Source organism: Lithobates pipiens, unplaced genomic scaffold, assembly GCF_037356315.1.
Source record: "Lithobates pipiens isolate NorthernLeopardFrog02 unplaced genomic scaffold, aLitPip1_a1.2 Scaffold_16, whole genome shotgun sequence".
NCBI lineage: Eukaryota > Metazoa > Chordata > Amphibia > Anura > Ranidae > Lithobates > Lithobates pipiens.
The window spans coordinates 445,017,064-445,037,873 of NW_027507748.1; the positions used below are offsets into that span (position 1 = coordinate 445,017,064).

A 20,810-nucleotide genomic window follows, 5' to 3' on the forward strand; every position below is an offset into this window, starting at 1 on the left:
AACTCCGTCTGACTGTATAGATGTTGAATTTTAAAAGCAGCGGCAAGCCTGCTCATCTCACAAGTTTGCTATTCGGACAGAAGTTGGCTGCTTTTAAAATTCTACATTTAAACATTCAGGCGGAGTACTGCATTTCACTATATAAACTCAGTTTACTGTTAAATATAAGTGTAAAATGCAAAACTCCGCTTGGTGTAACAAGATTTCCGCTTGCCCCCTTCTCACTGTATCTTTACTGTGATGGAGTGTGGGGTGTAGCAAGATGGCGGCGACAAAACGTCACTTCCGTTGCACATTCTGATGGGTCACCTAATCTGAGGAAACACATGCAGAAAACTACAGGAGGGGGCGGATACAAGACCATTCACCCTGTTCTTGGCAAGAGATCAGCAGTGACTGGTGTTTATTACAGGAGTCTCCTGCACACCGTCTCACACTGTATTACTGCACAGATCTGAAAGAAATACACAAAGCACACCAAGATGCAAGTAGGAATACATGTGCCTCTTCTATTTAAACAATATTTGATTATCCTGCTTTAAATGCAACATATTCATGTCTGACTGGTTGGTATCTAAGTAATCCTCAATATTGTTAAAAAATAAATGGATAGAGATATATGCATTAATACTGAGAAAAGCTACATTCTACTGTTATTACTGCTCATCATATTTTAATCATTAATCACCAAAGTGCCTAATCGTGGAGATCTTCAATGCAATGGTCCATTTTGTTTGAATCTGCTTACTGTGTGGATAACCTAAACCACAAAGACAAAAGCTTGAAGTCTGCTATTCTCGATCATATCACATAATAGAGTGAATTGGCCTTAATGCTGACAGCTTGACGAGAATAGAACTTGACATCATGAACAGTAATTTGTTTAGCAAATACAGTGTATAATGATGTCTTGTCGTTTAGATTTGTAAAGGAGATCATTTAATAGTACCCTAGATAGAGTTCCTAGTTTCAAGTAAATGGGATTTTACTGCTATGCAATAGAGCTGCACGATTCTGGATAAAATGAGAATCACAATTTGTTTTGCTTAGAATAAAGATCACAATTCTCTCACGATTCTCGTGGCGTAACATCGTCTTTCACATTATAGAAAAAAATTCGGCTAGCTTTACAGTTTAGTTTTTTAAAATTAATTTGTATATTTTTTTTCCAAAAAAATTGCATTTGAAAGACCACTATGCAAATACAGTGTGACATAAAATATTGCAACAACTGCCATTTTATTCTCTAGGGAAGGGTTTCTCAACCTTTTAACCCTAGAGGAACCCCAAAAATGTTCATGCCTCATGGAACCCTTCCTAAACCCAAATCATTAGGGCTCATAAGGAACAATGCTCCTCATAGTGGTGTTCAGAATGCCTCCCTTAAAGACAGCTAAAAATATATTTGGTGTCATGCTGCTGGCTTTGCTAAGTGGTGCTGAACCTTGAACACTGTAGACATCATCAAATACGTGGTTTATCAGCCACAGCTCAAGGAACCCCTAGCAACCTCTGGAGGAACCCCAGGGCTCCACGGAACCCTGTTTGAGAATGGCTGCTCTAGGGTCTCTGCTAAAAATATATATATATATAATGTTTGGGGGGTTCCAAGTAATTTTCTAGAAAAAAATAATTTTAACATGAAAGCAACAAGTGTCAGAAAAAGGTTTAGTCTTTAAGTGGTTAAACTTTCCTCATTTAGAGACCAAGTTCATTCCTTTGATCTAAAGAACAAAATGTTACAATGTGGCTGAGGAATGTTGTGAAACTTGGCAGACTGCCTGTTTTTTTTTTTTTTTTTGTTTTGTTTTTTGGCAGCTGTCGGCTTGAGCAGAGAATGCTGCAGAGAATCGGGAAAATGCTTTAAGATCGCGAGGGGGAATTGGGATCTCGATTCTTAACTATTATTCGTGCAGCTCTACTATGCAGTATTGTATAATAAATAGAGAAGAGCAACAATGAGAAGGACAGTGCCAAAAGTTGCACTATTTAGTAGTAAATTATTTAACTCTAGTTTGCTCACTGTTTTTTTTTTTTTTTTTTTTTTTTTTTTTTATATATAACTTTGGGACTTTGGTAGTAAGGGAACTTGGGGTCCCAGGTCCCATGACCCCTCACTTGACCTGTCAAGGATATCTATGTGAATGTGTAAGTATATGTATGTATCTCTGTGTCCTCCTATATATTTTATGGTAGGTATTCTACAGCTAGTAAAATGACATCAGGAAACTGTGTGTCAGAATTATCCAAAGATTAGAAAAAATAAGTTTGTGACACTGATTGCATCTTTCAATTAACTATATGTTTTGTGATTTATTGATATTCAACTGGTTTAATTTGCTAATATAAATTCTCTAAAGTTTCAAGCGGTACTAAAAATCAAAATTCAAAATATTAATTATTGCATCTTACCAATCCTTGAATGAATGAAATACTTGTATAGCGCACAATGCGAACTGAATCGCCTCTAGGCACTGTGGCGAGCTTTAATCATCTGCTAAAAGAGGAAGGTCTTGAGTTTTTTCCTAAAACCCAGGTGATTAAAGGGTTACTTCACTATAATGGAAAAAAGTATAGCAAGTAAAATTACTACAAGAGCCGCGTTATCTAAAATTACCTTTTTACTTTTCTGCAGTCTCTGTAATTTTCTGTAAAATTCAGTGCGATATGGTAAACTGGAGGTGTTCTGTACAGCGTTGATGTACAGAACTTCACCAGAAAGGTAAATTCGTGCTTGTGTGATTGGCTTACTGATTTTTCCAGAAATCTGAGACGGGTCACATTTTAGACATCCCCTGCAATCGGAATAGTTTTGGTGAGATACTCTCTAAGGGTTAAATACTTCTGAAGAGATGCAGACACTGCAGCTTTTCCCATTAAAACACTGAGTGCACCAGGTAATTATCCACTTGAAGACCAAGCCTTTTCTGGCACTTTTTGTTTACAAGTTTAAATCAGTATTTTTTTGCGTGAAAATAACTTCTAACCCCCAAACATATATTATATATTATATATAATGTACATTTTTAGCAGAGACCCTAGGGAATAAAATGGCGATTTGTTAAATTTTTTTATTTTTACAGCAGTTTCTCAAACGCATTTTTTTTTAGGAAAAAATATATTTTAATGAATTTAAAAAAATACAATATATGCACCAAATTTTTTTTTTTCATTTTTTTTGGATAATCTGAAAGATTTTGTTACACAGAGTAAATGGATACCTAACATGTCACACTTTAAAATTGCGCATGCTTGTGGAATGGTGACAAGCTATATTACTTAAAAATCTGTTTAGAGGTCTAGGGCTAGAATCATTGCTCTCACTGTAACGTTCATAGGAATACTTCACATGTGTGGTCCGAACATCATTTACATATGCGTGCGAGCACAGAGGGATGGGGGGAACTTTACATTTTTTTATCTTTTATTTTTACACTGTTCCTTTTAATATTTTTATCACTTTTATTCCTATTACAAGGATGACAAGTCCTCCTGGATATAGGAGCAACAGAGACACATTTGGAGAGCAGCGTTGTCAGTTTTTGGAGAGGTTAGAGTAAAGGCTCATACACACGATTGGACTTTGTACAAACTTTCCCGTGGACTTTTGTACAAAGGGTGTAGTCCACAAGTTTGTATTACATACACACGATCAGATTTTTTTTATGCAACAAACACGAATGTAGTGACGTTTCAACTTACTGACGACACTTCAAAAGAGGACGCTCAATTACTCCAGCGCCACCTTTGGTCAACTTCTGTGTTGTTTGATCTTTTGCATTAGTTCTGAGCATGTGTGTTTGTACCTTGTACAAAAGTCCGATGGTTTTGCGTACACACAATCGGACTTTGCTCCATCGGACTTATGTTGTCAAAAAGTTTGTCCGTTCGCACAGCCAACAAAAGTCAGATGAAAACGGAAAAAGTTTGTCCGATGGAGCGTACACACGGTCGGATTTTGCTCCAAAACAGCTAATTTGCATGTTTGTTGTCAAAAAGTCAGATCGTGTGTACGGGCCTTTAGATGTATTAGTAGATTTAGATGGACTTGATTAACAAATTAGAGCCGAACTCCAATTACAGCAACTGTTTTTTTTTTCCTTTTGGGATAAAGTTTTTACATAAATGAATAAAAGCTGATCATTGTAAGCAGCCCTGTCAGTGTATGTCTCAGTTTGTAAACACTACTACCATGCAGTGGTTTTTACAGGAAGAAAGAAGGGCTGACCTAATGAGCTGGCCTTTAATTTTGTCTTCAAGAATTGCTTTAGTAACTTTGGGATTCCAGGCTTTGGTTAGGTAAGGCTAAATGGCTTTCTATATTCCACAGCTGATTTATTTATTTATTTTTTGCAGAGAAATTGATTGCCTATCAGCGGGAATTTCATGCTTTAAAAGAACGCCTGCGCATTGCTGAACATCGAACATTACAGCGCTCATCTGAGCTACATGCAATATTAGAACAGTTCCGAAAAGCAGTTTCTGAGGCAAATGGAAGCAGAGATGCATTAAGTCACTTTTCAGGTAAAAAAATAAATAAAATCCGTCATTTTACACTGCTTTCAGTGACCCTGTAAGTCCCATGGGACGGAACTGATATCTGTAAAGTATCTATACTGTGTAATTGCTGCGAGCTATTGATCTGCACAAAAGGAGCCATGATGATCGTACTAGACTAAAAGACCAATAATTTTGAAGGCATTTTATTTTTTCAACTATTCCTAGATTTTGTTACATTAAAAGAAACTTTTGCGTGGGTCATTATGCTACAGCATTTACATATTCTGAACAAGCAATAAAAGCACTTTACAACAAGCCCTCATGCAACTTTGTATCTACTAGCATTGTAGAGTAATTAATTTTCAAAATCTACAGCACAGTCGTTGAAATCTCTGAGATCTTGGTAGACTGCTGGCCTTCTAATGTAAGTAACCAACGGGTGTTCTTAAAGCAGGGGTGTCAAACTGGTGGCTCTCCAGCTATTGCGGAACTACAAGTCCCATCTCTGCTTGTGGGAGTGATGCTTGTAACTGTCAGCCTTGCAATGCCTCATGGGACGTGTAGTTCTGATACAGCTGGAGGAGTTAATCTAATTTAAGGGCTTTATCCTCTGCACTTTGTAAAAAGGATGTTTGATCCTGTCTTTGCTAATCCTCCACTTCTTTCACTGCCCCAATCTATCTGCTGATAGAACAGAGCATTGGATTCAGCCTGCACATGCTCAGTTTAGTGTGTGTTGCTATTTTTCTTTTTTTTTTTTCTTTGGGAGGATGCATGCTATCAGCCAAGGGCTATTCAGCACTGTCCAGACAGAGGGTCAGTCTGGACAGAGAGTCAGAAAACTCTGACTGTCTGAGACTGCAGGACCCCTGACCCTCTGTCTGGACAGTGCTGATTTAGCCCTGTGCTGATAGCATCCACCCTCCCAAAGAAAAAAAAAAACACTCAAGCACACACACCAAACTGAGCACGTGCAGAAAACTCCTCCTACAAGCTTTTTTATAATGCAGAATATATGCCATCAGTATACAGTAGAAAAAGGAACATATTAGATATTAAAACACAAGAGAATAAGGTAAAGTTCTTATATAATGATATGCTGCCAGACAATATAGTGCATACAAAAATATATAAACCAGAATTACAAATATTGACATATATATGAAGGCATAGTGTAACTGAAAAGAAACTAACAGTTCGACCAATCTAAACCCTCAGAGCCCTGAGGGTTAACCAAAAACAAACAAAAACTACGTACCCAAGTCACTAATACTATAAAAGGGATCTTGTGTGGTATGGGACTTAGTCAGACACTATTCTGGATCACCTGTAACATTCACCCCTGTAGGAGCCTGTCTCTAGCTAACTGATGTGGTGCCAATCCCGGGAACATCCAACCAAGCTTGCCACATCGAGTAGAATTTACGTGAAACATTTCTATGTTGGTATGTCAACTTTTCCCGTATCAATAATTTATTGACATGCCCCACCCATTCCGGCCTGGTGGGCACCTTGGGAACAATCCAAAATTGTGCGATCAGTTTACATGCAACATACAGCAGTTGCAGAACAACAATATGAGCTTGTGGAGTTAAGGACTCCTCATCCAGGGCACCCAAGAGGCACACAACCAGGGTTTGCATAATATTGAACATAAATACTTAAGAGATCACTTTGAGGACCTCCTTCCAATAGCGGAAAGGCTTGGGGCACTCCCAAAGCATATGAATGAGGTCGCCATGATCTCTCTCACATTTCAGGCATAGGGGGATATTGTGATTCCCCCATTTATGGAGTTGTACAGGTGTTCTGTATACCCTATGTAGCAGATATTAATGAGATAATTTTTGAGAGGCAGATACCAACATCAAAGGGGTGGAGGTCAGGCAGAGATCCCATGTCTCCCCATCTATGACACCGTATCCTTTTCCCACCCCTGCCTGCAAGGTAATTTGGAGGAATCCTGTATAGCATTAAGAAGAATATTATAACTTCTGGAAATCATTCCCTTTTTATCACCTTCCATAAGAACCTCCTGTAATAAGGTATGATCAGTCAACTTAAGTTAGGCACATCTTGATTGTGTTTGCAGGGCATGTCTCAGCTGTAAATATTTGAAGAAGTGGCTACGTGGGATGGCAAACTCTGCCTTCACCTCCATAAGGAATTTAAGGGCTGGCCCATTATATAACTCTGATATAAAGCATAGTCATGTCCCTTCTCAGTCTCTAAACCCACTGAGGTTCAATATCTCCCTATAGTTCAGGTTGCGCCATAATGGAGTATGTGTTAGCCCTCTATCCTTAGCATCTGTTTAACATATGACCATAAAGTCTTCAATAGGGTTATTGTGGGAGCCCTAGTCTCCAAGTGCATGAATCCTGCCTCCAGACACTCGAGGGCAGAGATATCATCTCCTGGTAGGAACAGAAGTCTACGTATATGGTCCGTTAAGTCCACAATTCCCCAGCCCCCCAGCTGCTGTAGCTGGTAGGCAAGGCAGTAGGCGCTAGAGTGAGAGACTGCTAGTCCCCCCAGATCTTTGCTATGCTGTAATGTTGACAGACTAATCTGAGCAATCTTATTACGCCATATCCGTTCTCTAAATTGGGAGTCTATCCTAGCAAACCACTGTCAGGGGAACCCAGACTGGAGAGTTGTTGAATACATACAACAATTGTGGTGCCCAGACCATTTTGATGAGGTTAATTCTCCCCACCACTGATAATGACAGTTTACACCAAATAGTATATTTTTCACAAAATTTACGGAGTAAGGGCGCGTACACACGGGCGGATTGTCTGCCCAACTAAGTTCGTCAGACAATCCGACAGACAGTCCGTTCAACTTTTGAATGAACGGACTTGACCACACACGATGAACAGACGTGTACAGCACGTACGACGGGACTAGAAATACGACGTCCAATACACTGCAATGCAACCTTCGGCGTGTAAATCCTTTCTGAGCATGCGCCATACTTAGTCCGTCCAACTTGCCTACTCACGAGCGGACTGTCCGCTGAAACCAAGTTTGGACGGACAAAATTACGGAAATTCCGAAAGACTAAGTCCATCAGACTGTCCGCTAAAAAAGTCCGCTGAAGCCCACACACGAGCGGATTGTCCGCTGAAACACGTTTCAGCGGACTAAGTTGGGCAGACAATCCGCCCGTGTGTACGCGGCCTAAGGGAATTAGATTAGGTTCAATATATTGAGATGGGTCGGGGGTAACCTGAATGCCAAGATAGCGAAAGGAAAATACCACCTGCACCATTTCCGCACATTCAGGAAGGGGCCGGTTATAGGGTCCAAAGGCATCAGTATCAACTTGTTCCAATTAATGGAAAAGCCTGACAATGTGCAAAGGCCTCAATAAGGTTCATGACGGTCTGCAAAGTGCCCTGAGTATCTCCCAAATAAAGTAGGGTATCATCAGATGATGTACATCGACACCACGTCAGTTCCCGCATTGTGTCTGAACCCGGTTATATTGGCCTCTTCTCTTATCCGTGAGGCGAGAAGTTTCAAAGCCAGGGCAAACAGCAGGGGCGACAAAGGACCCCACTTCCTAATGCCTTGGAATAATGCAAAAGGTTCTGAGAGCTCCCCATTCACCCTAATCTTAGCCAAGGGCTCAGCATACAGTATCTTGACCCACTTGACAAAATTGGTACCCAGGCCCATATGTTCCAACACCTTCCACAGATAAGGCCATTCGACACTGTTGAAAGGCCTTGGCTGCATCTAGCGAAAAAATGGTTCGGTTACCAGGGTTATCCACAGGTAATTATACATTTTGGAAAAGCCTCCGGAGATTCGTGGGGATGAATCCAGATTGGTCATCGTGTACCAATTTATCTATTACCTGAGCCAGTATGGTCGCCAACACTCGGGCAAATAGTTTGACATTGGTTGTGAGCAAGGAAATAGGTCAGTATGGATCAGGTAAAGTAACGTCTTTTCCCGGTTCTAACAGCACAACAATTGTCGCCTCATTCATAGAAGTGGGCAAAGCTCCAGTCTAAAATGCCTCATTATAGACTTTCAGTATTATGGGTAGCAATGTGCCTGCGCATTGCTTGTAGACCTCGGATGGAAAGCCGTCCACCCCCGGAGATTCATTATGAGATTGTGCTGGAGCTAACGTGAATGCCTCCTCCGTTAATGGGGCATTGAGCAATGCGGCATCCGACACCGACAAGCGTTGCAGCACACAGCCATCTAGAAATCCCCCAACCTCCATGTCAGAAGGCTGTACTTTAGAAGAATATAGATTAGCGTAGAATGATCTAAAGATCCTAATAATGTCAGAGGTCTGGGACTGGAGGGCACCCTGATCATCGCAGATGGCCGAGACACAGCATGTGCCCAATAGCCTCCCCTCCCTCAAAGTGAGTTTTCTGTAGAAAAGAACATTTTGTTTTCAGCCTGCGGCAAAGCCAGATGCCTGGACATAGATTGTGCCTCCAACCAAGCCCGCTTTGTATCCTCCATAGGGTTAGTGATATATCTATCCTCAGTCTCCACTTTTCGTCTGGTTGAAGAATTTCTGGGCCGCCTCTTTGTATTTCTCCTTGGAGGAGCGTTGCGACCAGGTGCTATCTTGGCCAGAATCCTCCGTGAGGGCTCAGTTTTCTTTGAGCCGTTTTGCCATGTCAGCAGCAGGAGTAGAGTAGCAGGAATGCAGCTTACAAGCACAGGGACACCGGGACTGGTCAGCTGAGGTCCGTGAAAGAGTGATATTGGGTGAGTACAGGAGTATTTCACAGATTCTCGCGGAGAAGGAGACGGCTATATCCGCTGCTCAACTATGCCCCACCCTTCTACAAGCTTTAACCAGACACTGATAGAAGTCACAAGACTGCTTTTCACTGCTGAGGAGAAAAGGTATTTAGCAGTTTACATTTGCTAAAATAATTGCATTTCCATGTCCTGTGTACTGTGGGAGACCAGATATAGTGAATGCAAGGATCCTGAGTTTAGTAATACTTGACCCAATCACACCAGGTGAACCAATGCATAGGCAATTTGCCTTGTTACAATGCACTGCAGTGGTGGACACTGAAAAAATGTAGAGCATGTAGTACTTTTTTCACTGCAGTATGTTAGAATGCAGTACACTACATTGCATCAAAACATTTCAATGAAGTCTGAACAAAAAAAGTTACAGTGCAATGTGTTGTTTTAAGCGCATCAGCGTTGCTCTCAATGTAGTGCACACCAGCAGCTGTTTTCTAATGCAACAGGCCCTAAAATTTAATTTGTTTATTGCCTATTGGCCAGGATTACAGGTGCACTTAAATCTTTTTTTGTAAAGTCGTGTTTTTATCTTTAAAAAAATCCTAACAGTGTTTTGGACAGACAGTGCCTAGAGAATTCTCTATGTAATGTCTAGTGCCCTTCAGGAGACATCTGTCACTGTGAAGTAATGATCCTGCACTGTCCTTAATGACCTCCTCTCATTATTCCCTGCTATGAAGTGGTATAGAGTGCGACGATGTTCCCACTGTCTTACAAAAACACATTACATCCATGGTATGTGGAAACACACGACTTTGCTAATATTTTTGTACTTTTAGAGAAACTTGGAGCCAGCCAACAAAACCCATGCAAATATGGAACAAAAAATGAATCTACATAACAAATGTCAAATTGTTTTGTTTGGGCCGCATGTTGCTACTTCCTTGTGTACCTCGATACTTTTAGTATTTACAGGACATCTTTACCTTTTATTAGAATAAAAAAACAGCCCCCAAATCTAATATCCCAATGTTTACTTTTAGAGGGTATCTGCACAAAGGCTGTAAAGGTTCTAGAATTATGAAGCCATTTTAGCAAATTGGGAGTTTCTAGGCAGGCACAGGCAGCACAGAAGATGTCTGCTCCAAGGCTTTAAACTCTACAGAGAGGAAAGTAAGCACTTTAGTGATGGGGGTTTCATCTGTGATCAGGTTAGAGGCTAGAGAAGGTGGACTTATATTTTTGTATTCATTTTTTGAAGGTGAATCTGTCCTTTAAATGGAATGATAACCCAGATGTTCTCCAGTTGAAATGTATGCTACAACGCTTACGTAATTTTGCAGATGAAGATTCATTCTTTTCGACTCACTGGGGTGGATTTAGTGATAGTAAAGACTCGTGTTTTTTTTTTTTTGTTTTGTTAGTTAAAATGTTTGTTAGCCCAAAAAAAAAAAAAGATCCTGTTCCCTTAGGGCCAGTTCACACCAGATGCAGTTCCGTGCAGTTCCGTTTTTTTCTGCACCAATACAGTCAGTTCCGGTCAGTTTCTGGGCAGTTTCTGCACCAGAAACTGAGGAAAACTGACCAGAAACTGACTGCATGGTTTAAACTAAAGCCATTGGAATACATGGAAAACACTGTGCACGCATTTTTAGTGCAGAAAAAAAGCACACGGAACTGAACAGAACTGCGTCTGGTGTGAACTGCTCCTTAAAGCATGTTATACAGCACAGTGCCTGTGCTGTGTGATTTGACCCCCTGTATCACCTGTAATACCTAAACCTGACAGTTTCTACCCTCCCCTCTCATTGCTAACTCCAATCTATCAGGGCTGCTGAGCTCTGACACCAGAGTCAGTATGTGCCCTGCTCTTTATCTCCTGTGTCCTCTCCCCCCCTTCCTTCTGAGTGTCTGCCCCTGTCAGCTCCCTCCCCCTGCTCCTGCTGCTCTCATAGTTAACATTAAAAGCCCCCATCCCCTCTGTATTAGAACAAGAAGTTTCCCTGTGTCTTTAATATATCATAAATATGCTTATCTGTATTGATAACACAGTGTCTTCCTGCGATCATGTGACTCCTTGGCTCTCTCTCCTCTCCTTTCCAGCTGACGTCAACTGTAGTGCTTGGCCCTGCCCACTTGAACTGTCAGCTTGACAGAGGACAGGAGAGAGGAGGCAACTGATCAAAGGAAGACGCTGTGTTATCAGTACAGATAAGCATATTTATGCTATAACACAGACACAGGGGAACTGATTGTATAAAATGCTCCTATCCACCATGTATTATAACAAGTGGCTTAACAACCTCTTTAAAAATAACAAACATGTTATACTTACCTGCTCTGTGTAATGGTTTTGCACAGAGCAGCCCGGATCCTCTTCTTCTTGGGTCCCTCTTCGGTGCTCCTTGCCCCTCCCTCCTGTTGAGTGCCCCACAGCAAGCAGCTTGCTATGGGTCACCTGAGTTGAGCCGCAGCTCCCTGTGTCCATTCAGAAATGCCCCGGCCTGCCCCCTTTCTCTCCTCATTGGCTGACTGTCTTTGATTGACAGCAGCAGGAGCCAATGGCGGTGCACTGCTGCCTCAGCCAATGAGGAAGGGAGTTCCGGGCAGCCGAGACACACCTGAAACATCGCTGGATCGAGATAGGGCTCAGGTAAGTGTTAGAGGAGCTGAGGGGGGCTACTGCACACAAAAGGATTTTATCTTTAAAGAGGAAGTAAAGTCTTCCTTTTTAATTGTACCTACAGGTAAGCCTATAATAAGGCTTACCTGTAGGTACTGTAAATATCTTCTAAACTTGCACCGTTTAGGAGATATTTACTATATACGTTGACGTCATTGGCGCATGCGCTCTGAAGAAACCACCGCCTGTGCCGTTTATTTGGGGCCATGTGCCACGACCGGCAGTTTCTGCGAGCATGCGCGGGAGTGATATAATCGTGGCTCTGGCCAATCACAGCGACAGAGCCCGTGAACCCGGGAAGAAACTCCAGGGAAAATTTCAGCAGTGTGCAGGCGTTACTGAGAGAGCTTTGTTCTAAGGTGAGTATTTCGTAATGAGCTAGTATGCGATGCATACTAGCTCATTATGCCTTTTTGTCTTCCAGGTTTTATTTTTTATTTTTTTCGAGTTTACAACCTCTTTATCACATAGAATGCATCAAGTTAAAAAATCTTCTGCCTTTACAACCCCTTTAAGGCAAATAGACTGCACTGTGCAAGTGCAGTTGCACTCATTTTACTTTTCTTTGTAAAGAATATCCAGTCAAGTGCAAGGAAAATAGAAAAACAGCATTTTTCTTGCACACAATTGGATGATATAAATCAATAGAGGTTTACCACATTTACTAAGCTCTGGGGAAAATGGGTGCAACTGCATTTGCAAAGTGCACTGTCTATTTGTCTTTAGTAAATCAACCTCACTGTGTCGTTTGAGCTTAACGTATCTGATTAACAGTATATAATGCCTTTTGGGTTATAATCTGTGACCTGAGTGGTAAAATGTATCATTGCTAGTGCTAAACGGGTCTTACTTATCAATTTACCTATTGTGGGAACCAGCATGTATGGTAGAGCTTTTAAAGCGGAGTTCCACCCACAAATTGAACGTCTGCTGTCTCTGGATCCCCCCCCCCCCCCCCTCCGGTGTTACATTTGACACCTTTCAGGAGGGGAGGGGGGAGCAGATACCTGTCTAATACAGGTATTTCCTCACACTTCCAGGCGAAAGATTGGCGCAGACTCTGCGGCGATCTGCGCCATGTCCGGCCCCTCCTCCATCCCCCCCGCTGTCTTCTGGGAGACACGCAGGGACCACTCAGAACGTGCAGCATGACACATGCTTGCACAGAAGGGAACTAGGCTTCACTTCCTGATTCCCTTACTAGCAATGCCGCAGCCGAGGGATGGGTCGGCTTCAGGGTGAGGACATCGTGGGTGCCCTGGACAGGTGAATGTGCTTATTTTAAAAGTCAGCAGCTGCAGTATTTGCACTCGCTTTTCTTCTTTTGTGGGCTTTTCTTGCCCTATATTATAAAAAAAAAAGAATTCCCCAAAATCACAATTTATGACTTTACCTCGCCTTTGAGCATTTCTCTGGCTCTTGCAAAGGAAATACACATTCAGCCTTCTGGCTTACACATGGCAGTGCTGCTACTCTGGCCTTACCCTTCAGGACTTTTGTCTGTGTTCTCCAGACAATCTTCTTGTGAAATCTATGCACACAACTTGCAGCCTCTTGATGCTCTGTCTCCACCTGTCTCTCTTATGGAGAGCCCTCCTTACACCTGGGCAGAGTCCTCCCCTGTCTGCCATGGTGGAGCCCAAAACCATGGTCAGGTCTCTACAAAAAGCCCAGCACACACCTACACACTCAATATGGCAGTTGTTCACAAAACAAGGACCTTGGATTAGAGATTTCATCACTCCCAAATCTTTACAAAACCTCTGTGCTCCAGGTCCCAGACCCGGTTTTACCAACCAATGAGGAAACTGACAAACCAGTTTCTTCTCAATGACACAAGCCCTCGGGAGCCCGTTAACTGGCATAGATGAGAATCCTGGGTCATAAATTCTTTTTACACTGTGACAGGGCACAGCACTGTCACACCGTATTTATCCCAGATTATTCCTTCTACTTTAGTACAGGGATTCAGGGGATTAAAGACATAAACTGAACTTTCATACATTCAGTGAATAAACCACATGACCTGTAATGAGTCTGTTATTTTCTAAATTGACCAACGTGGGATGCCACTTATACCCACAAGAAAATAGAGGATTCTAAATTAGTAGTATAAAAAAAGAGTGCATTTATTTAACGCCACATTCCACACATATTTGTCCCTCCTGGAATGTTATATGAACTCAGCTGCAGTAAGATTTCTCAAGGCGGACTGTTTGGACACAAGTTATCTTCTCTTAAAAGTTTTGTATCACTTTGGCAATTAAGAGGGATATTCGTGTGATTATTATTCATTTTTGTATACTACAAAACCTCTGTATATTATCTACATCCTCCATAGGAAAATGTTTTCGGGTGGAATAACAATCTACCATTGTGTATAGCAGGGATATGCAATTAGCGGACCTCCAGCTGTTGCAAAACTACAATTCCCATCATGCTCTGCCTCTAAGTGTCATGCTTGTGGCTGTCAGAGTCTTGCTATGCCTCATGGGACTTGTAGTTCTACAACAGCTGGAGGTCTGCTAATTGCATATCCCTGTATACATAGCTCAAATTTATTTTATTTTATAGTTTTGACTACAGTAGGGTTAAATCCCATAAATTTTTGCTGCCTGTGTCCCAAAGATACATTGGGGAGTGAGAGGAAATCTCTACAAATTGAAGAAAATTATCCTCATAGACAACTGCCACTTGAACGGGCGTCCACATTAGAACATTTAGCCTTACCTCTTGTTCTGGTAACAACTCTAAAATTGTAAAAGTGTCATCACCTTCTGTGTCTGACATTGGTCAATGGATCAAATAGAAAAGGTAATTCTATCTAGCAGGGACACAGATGGCAAAACAATTTTATAGGGGCTCTAATCTGTTCACACGCTATCCAAAACTTAAAAAAGTTTGACTACAAATATACACCCTTTTTATTCAAGACATGGGAATAATTGGTGCTGGCTTGTGATGCCCAATTTTTTTTTGGTTCAGAATCGATTTTCAATGGAAAGCATGCTGGAAAGTAGTTCAGGAATTCCATCTCCAGCAGAAATGGGAGATATTTTGTTCAGTTGACTTTGAAACCTGAGTACACATCAAATCTTGAATAATACATTAGGTATTTCCAAGGGATTGTAAGGGATAAGCTAGATAAATCAACACGCCATCTTCAAATAATGACACCGTTCTTCTATTCTGTTACTTTTAAAGCTTTCTCAAAGGTTGGATGCTCCCAGAAATTTGGCCATGGATTTTATCATTTTGGCAAGTAATAATGAAGGACAGAAAAACACTGCTTTGTAGCTCTATGGATATACACGGTTTTGTTGGTATAAATAATAATCCTAAGGGCCGGTTCACACTGCGACGCGAGGCGACACGGCTCGCCTCGCCTCGCTCCCGCAAGTCGCCCCCATTCAGTACTATGGAACCGTTCTGAGAGGAGCGACTCGAGTCGCTCCGACTCAGAAAAAAGGTTCCTGTACTACTTCGGGGCGACTTCGGGGGCGACTTGCATTGACTTCTATGCAGAAGTCCTCTGCAAGTCGCCGCTGAGCTCCCCGCAAGTCGCGGCGAGGTAAGTCGGAGACGCCTCGCCGCGGCTCGCTGTGTGAACCGGCCCTTAAGCTTGGCTGTAGTTTTATTGTGAAGTGTTTTTGATCCAAAAGGAACACAAAATCTGATATGGTTATTAATATGAAAACTAAAATCATTTTTTAAATTCAAGCATTATTATGAGTCTATTTAATGCTGTGGAAAAGCAACATATATTCATTTTGGTAGCTTTAAAGGGTATAAAGCCTGTTTATTCACTTTAAATGAGAAGGGCATTTTTCTGTTTCCTGGAGAATTCTGGTATACGCTTTATGGTAAGTATTTGTGAGGGCCTGGACTTTAACCTGTGTCTGCCAATGACTCTTATCGCTGAGCTACCTGAGATGCTGGACAGTGCCCTGCCTGATCCATTGGACAACCCCACCTTGTGCCTTGACTTCTGCTGAACCCTTTACTCTTTACTCCTCCCATGAACTTCCTGATTTAAGCCATGTCTCTGCACTTCCTGTTTGCCAGATTATTGTGCTGTCTTCAGCCAGTATTTCAGTATCACTCGTGTCTTCGCTGCTGCCGTCCATATTTTGCTACCACTCGTTACCAACCTTTGGCTTGCTCCTTGACTACACTTCTGCCTGATCACAACCTGCAACTACTTGTTACTGACCTTTGGCTTGTTTTACTGACTATGCTTCTGTTTGATCCTTACTTACTTATTTACTTCTGGACCACAGCTTGCTCACCTCTTAGTGGGGCAATTATGAGGACTGCCGCCTGCTACTAACATGCAGGAAAATCCATCTCCACCATCAGCAACTCTGGTGATCATCGGTTAGTACTTAGACTCTGCTCCTCAAGTGAGCCTGTGTCATCCACCAAGGTGACTGCCTGTGTACCTATCCTGCTGGTTGGTGGTAGTCGCACTACTGATATAGCAAATGGTCTTCATGCCTGACCCCTGATCGTGACAGTATTTACCCTAACCTATATTTTTTTTTTTTTTTTTACATTTTTATTTTTCACAGATGAGGATGGAAATACAGCAAATTATGGTATTTTGCAATGATACAGTCAAGGCCAGCCCACTATAGTCCCAGTTAGCAGTCCACGTAACGATTTTGAGTTGATGATGCCAGATGGATTATGACTGTAGAAATTGATGAGGTGTGTGTCCGTGAACAGCGCACACTTATCAGAGCTTTTTAAACCTACCAAATTTAAATACTGTCCCTATTCTTCGTTTTATTTATGCATTTTAAATACAAAATAAAACAATCAAAAGTGGAGTTGGCCTTTAGGCTAGGTTCACACCGTAGCGATGCGGGAACGCCGTGAATCCGCAGCGTTTTCCCACATCTCATGCCTCCCGCCGGCAGTTCACACTGCCCTATGCGGACTGCTGGGAGTGTCAATGAAATCTTAATGACACCCCCAGATCAGTCCGCATATCGCAGTGCGATCTGCAAACTCGGACAGGAATCGGATCGCATGGTGTGAACACCCATGCGATCCGATTCTGCTGCGGACCAAAAAAAGGGTCCCGTGCGAGTTTGCGGCGGGTGCGATGCAAATTCAGCCATACTATCTGTATGGCTGACAGGGCCGGTGCTACCACTAGGCGAATTAGGCAATCGCCTAGGGCGCACTACTGCCTAGGGCGCCTGGCTGCTGGTTTCTCTAATCCCTGTCTCCCACCAGTCTCCGTGTTATGCAAGTGTTCGGTGGAGGTGCGGTGCTGTATAATGCAGGGGATGCCGCCCGGCGCCCCTGCAGAATGTTACATGTACTTAGTTAGGCGCTCCGTCCACCTGTAGTATCATTAGAGGCACAGCACAGCACTGGGGGACGTGTCCTGAGTCTGCCGACAGAATGAAAACAAACACATCCCCTGCTGCTGCGCGCCACTATGAATATACCAGTGACATGTGTCTCTGGTCTCTTTCAGTACTGCCAGCTCTGCCTATACATGATTCAGTCACTGAATTTCAGTGACTGAGATTTGTATCCGTCTAATTATGTGACCCCTGACCCCTGTGTCACTTGCAGAGGCCAGCTCTCCCTCCCGGTGTTCTATCACCTCTCCTGTACAGCGGAAGGTGTCACTCACATGCAGACATGCTACAGCCGATCGGAGTAGTCAGTGCCTGGTGAGTGGTAATATCTGGAGGCATGGAGGCGGGGTTTGTGCTGGACAGAGTGATCGGGTGCAGTCTGCAGAGCAGAACCCCAGTAAGTGAACTTCAACTACACTGTATTACTGTATAGTGTGTATGCATGGATCTGTCCTCAGACTCCTCACATGTGTGATGTCATGATTGTCCCAGCACATGGCCTGAATGTAAGACTCCCTCTCATCTCCCCCACACTCCTCACCCCCCTTCTCCCCCTCCTCTCCTCATCCTTTCCCCCCTCTCCACACACCTCCCCCCTCTCCTCCTCCCTCACACTCCTCACCCCTCTCCCCCTCCTCCTCTCCTAACACCCCTTCTCCCCATCCTCTCCTCATCCTTTCCCCCCTCTCCACACACCTCCCCCCTCTCCTCCTCCCCCCTTTCCTCCTCCCTCACATTCCTCATCCCTCTCGTTCCTCCTCTACTAACACCCCTTCTCCCCCTCCTCTCCTCACACCCCTTCTCCCGCTCCTCTCCTCATCCTTTCCCCCCTCTCCACACACCTCCCCCCCTCTCCTCCTCCCTCACACTCCTCATCCCTCTCCCCCTCCTCCTCTCCTAACCCCCTCCTCTCCTTACATCTCTCCCCCCTCCTCCTCCCCCACACCCCTCATCCCTCTCCTCCTCCCCCCTTTTCCTCTCCTAACACCCCTCCTCCTCCCACCCCTCTCCCTCTCCCACACTCCTCATCCCTCTCCTCCTCCCCCACACTCCTCATCCCTCTCTTCCTCCTCCTCTCCCCCTCCCCATCTCCTAACACCCCTCCTCCTCCCCCTCCTCCTAACACCTCTACTGCCCCCTCTCCTCCTCACCCACACTCCTCATCCCTCTCCTCCTCCATTACCAACCCTTCCTCCCTCTCACTCCTCCACCCCACACTCCTCATCCATCTCCTCCATCCCTCCCATTCCTCCTCCCTTTCCTCTCCCCCACACTCCTCACCCCTCTCCTCCTCCTCTCCTAACACTCCTTCTCTCCTCCTCCCCTACACTTCTCATTCCTCTCCTCCCTCTCACTCCTCATCCCTCTCCTCCTCCCCCCCTCATCCTCTCCTCCCCCCCTCATCCTCTCCTCCCCCCCCTCATCCTCTCCTTCTCCCCCCATCCTCTCCTAACACCCCTCATCCTCTCCTAACACCTCTCCTCCCCCCAACTCCTCCTCCCCCACACTCCTCATCCCCCTCCTACTCCTCCTCTCCTTCTCCCCCACACTCCTCCTTCCTCTCCTCCCTCTCACTCCTCCTCCCTCCCACTCCTCCTCCCTCACATCACCTCTCCCCCACACTCCTCATCCCTCTCCTGCTCCTCCCCCATCCTCTCCTCCTCCTCTCCTCCTCCTCCCCCCTCATCCTCTCCTAACACCCCTCCTCTCCCCCACACTCCTCCTCCCTCTCCTAACACCTCTCCTCCCACACACTCCTCACCCCTCTCCTCCTCCCTCCCAATCCTCTCCCCTTCCTCTCATAGCACCTCTCCTCCCCCTCCTCCTCCCCCACACTCCTCATCCCTCTCCTCCTCTCCCCCCTCCTCTCCCCTCTCCCCCTCTCTTCCTCCTCCTCCTCTTCTCTCCCCTCCTCCTCTCCTAATACCCCTCCCCCTCACTCCTCCTCCCTCTTCTAACACCTCTCCTCCCCCACACTTCTCATCCCTCTCCTCCTCCCTCCCAATCCCCCCCTCTTCTCCTCCTCCCCTCTCCCCTTCCTCTCCTAGCACCTCTCCTCCCCCACACTTCTCATCCCTCTCCTCCTCCCTTCCAATCCCCCCCTCTTCTCCTCCTCCCCTCTCCCTTCCTCTCCTAGCACCTCTCCTCCCCCACACTCCTCATCCCTCTCCCTCCCAATCCTCCCCCCCTCCCCCCTCTCCTCCTCTCCCCCTGTCTTCCCCCACTTCTCCTCCCCTCTGCCCCCTCTCTTCCTCCTCCTCCTCTTCTCTCCCCTCCTCCTCTCCTAAAACCCCTCACTCCTCCTCCCTCTGCTCTCCCCTCCTCCTCTCCTAAAACCCCTCACTCCTCCTCCCTCTGCTCTCCCCTCCTCCTCTCCTAGAAACCCCTTACTCCTCCCTCTCCTCCTCTTCCCTCCTCCTCCCCCACACTCCTCATCCCTCTCCTCCTCTCCCCACTCCTCCTCCCTCTTCTCCTCCTCCCCCCTCTCTTCATCCATCTTCCTCCGCCCTCTCCTGTTTCCTCCTCTTCCTTCCCTCCTCTTACACTCCTTCCTCCCTCTCCTCCTCTCCTTCTCCTCCTCCCCCTGTCCACCCTGCCCCTCTCCTCCTCCTCCTCCTCCTCCTCCCTCTCCCTCTCCTGAGAGAGCAAGCACCAGGGTTACCCACCAGTCGTACCTACCCACAGAACAGCCATCTGCAGCCACCAGCCATAGCCACTGCAGGGCAAAGGGGTGGGGTTGGAGGTCTTGCTAAGGGGCGGCAAAATTAGGTTTCGCCTAGGGTGTCAAAAATTCTTGCACCAGCCCTGATGGCTGAACTCGCATCGCTACAGAGATCGGATGTGATTTGCACTGCAGTGCGGTGCGAATCACATCCGGGTCTCCCACCCGCAGCGGTGTGAACCCAGCCTTAACCAGTTGCCTATCTTTGACGTCTTACACACATCCATAAAACTCCCTCCTCTGAACACAGGGCCTTTGCTGTACATCTTGCAGTTTCTTGTCACCCCCTGCTCACTTCTGGGGCCTGCGAGACCTGGTGTCTGTAGAAAGATGAGCTCCTGGGGAGCCAGTTCGAAGCCTTCCTCATTGAATGATCACTTTGACAGCCAATCACAGTGAGCATTCAGTTTAACAGGTGTAAACCAAAACAAAAGTAATACAGTAGCTGTCTTATCTATTGAGTTCCCTGTCTGACTGATCTGGGAGTGAGAGAGGAATGTTTGTGTGCACAGGGAATTAACTCTTACCGTATATACTCGAGTATAAGCCGAGATTTTCAGCCTCTTTTTTGAGGCTGAAAGTGCCCCCCTCGGCTTATACTCGAGTCATCGCTGTCTGCCCGCTCGATCAGCGTGTCGAGCAGACAGACAGCGGCCATTCTATCATTCAAAAGCCGCGCCTCCGGCTCCGCCTTCGCCTGTGATAGGCGGAACACTGAATTTCCCAGCAGCCTGTGTTCCGCCTATCACGGACATCGTATCATCCTCGTACTACGGACGAGGAT

At 44.8% G+C, this 20,810-nt stretch overlaps 1 protein-coding gene across 1 annotated transcript in view; it reads left to right on the plus strand.

Annotated features, from left to right (window-relative positions):
* MGAT4A (alpha-1,3-mannosyl-glycoprotein 4-beta-N-acetylglucosaminyltransferase A) overlaps positions 1-20,810 on the plus strand; it is a 153,710-nt gene that overhangs the window by 51,902 nt on the left and 80,998 nt on the right. Inside the window, exon 3 of the mRNA XM_077482746.1 lies at positions 4,357-4,524. Within this exon, the coding sequence (XP_077338872.1) occupies positions 4,357-4,524 (168 nt within the window). The remainder of the gene's footprint in view (positions 1-4,356; positions 4,525-20,810) is intronic.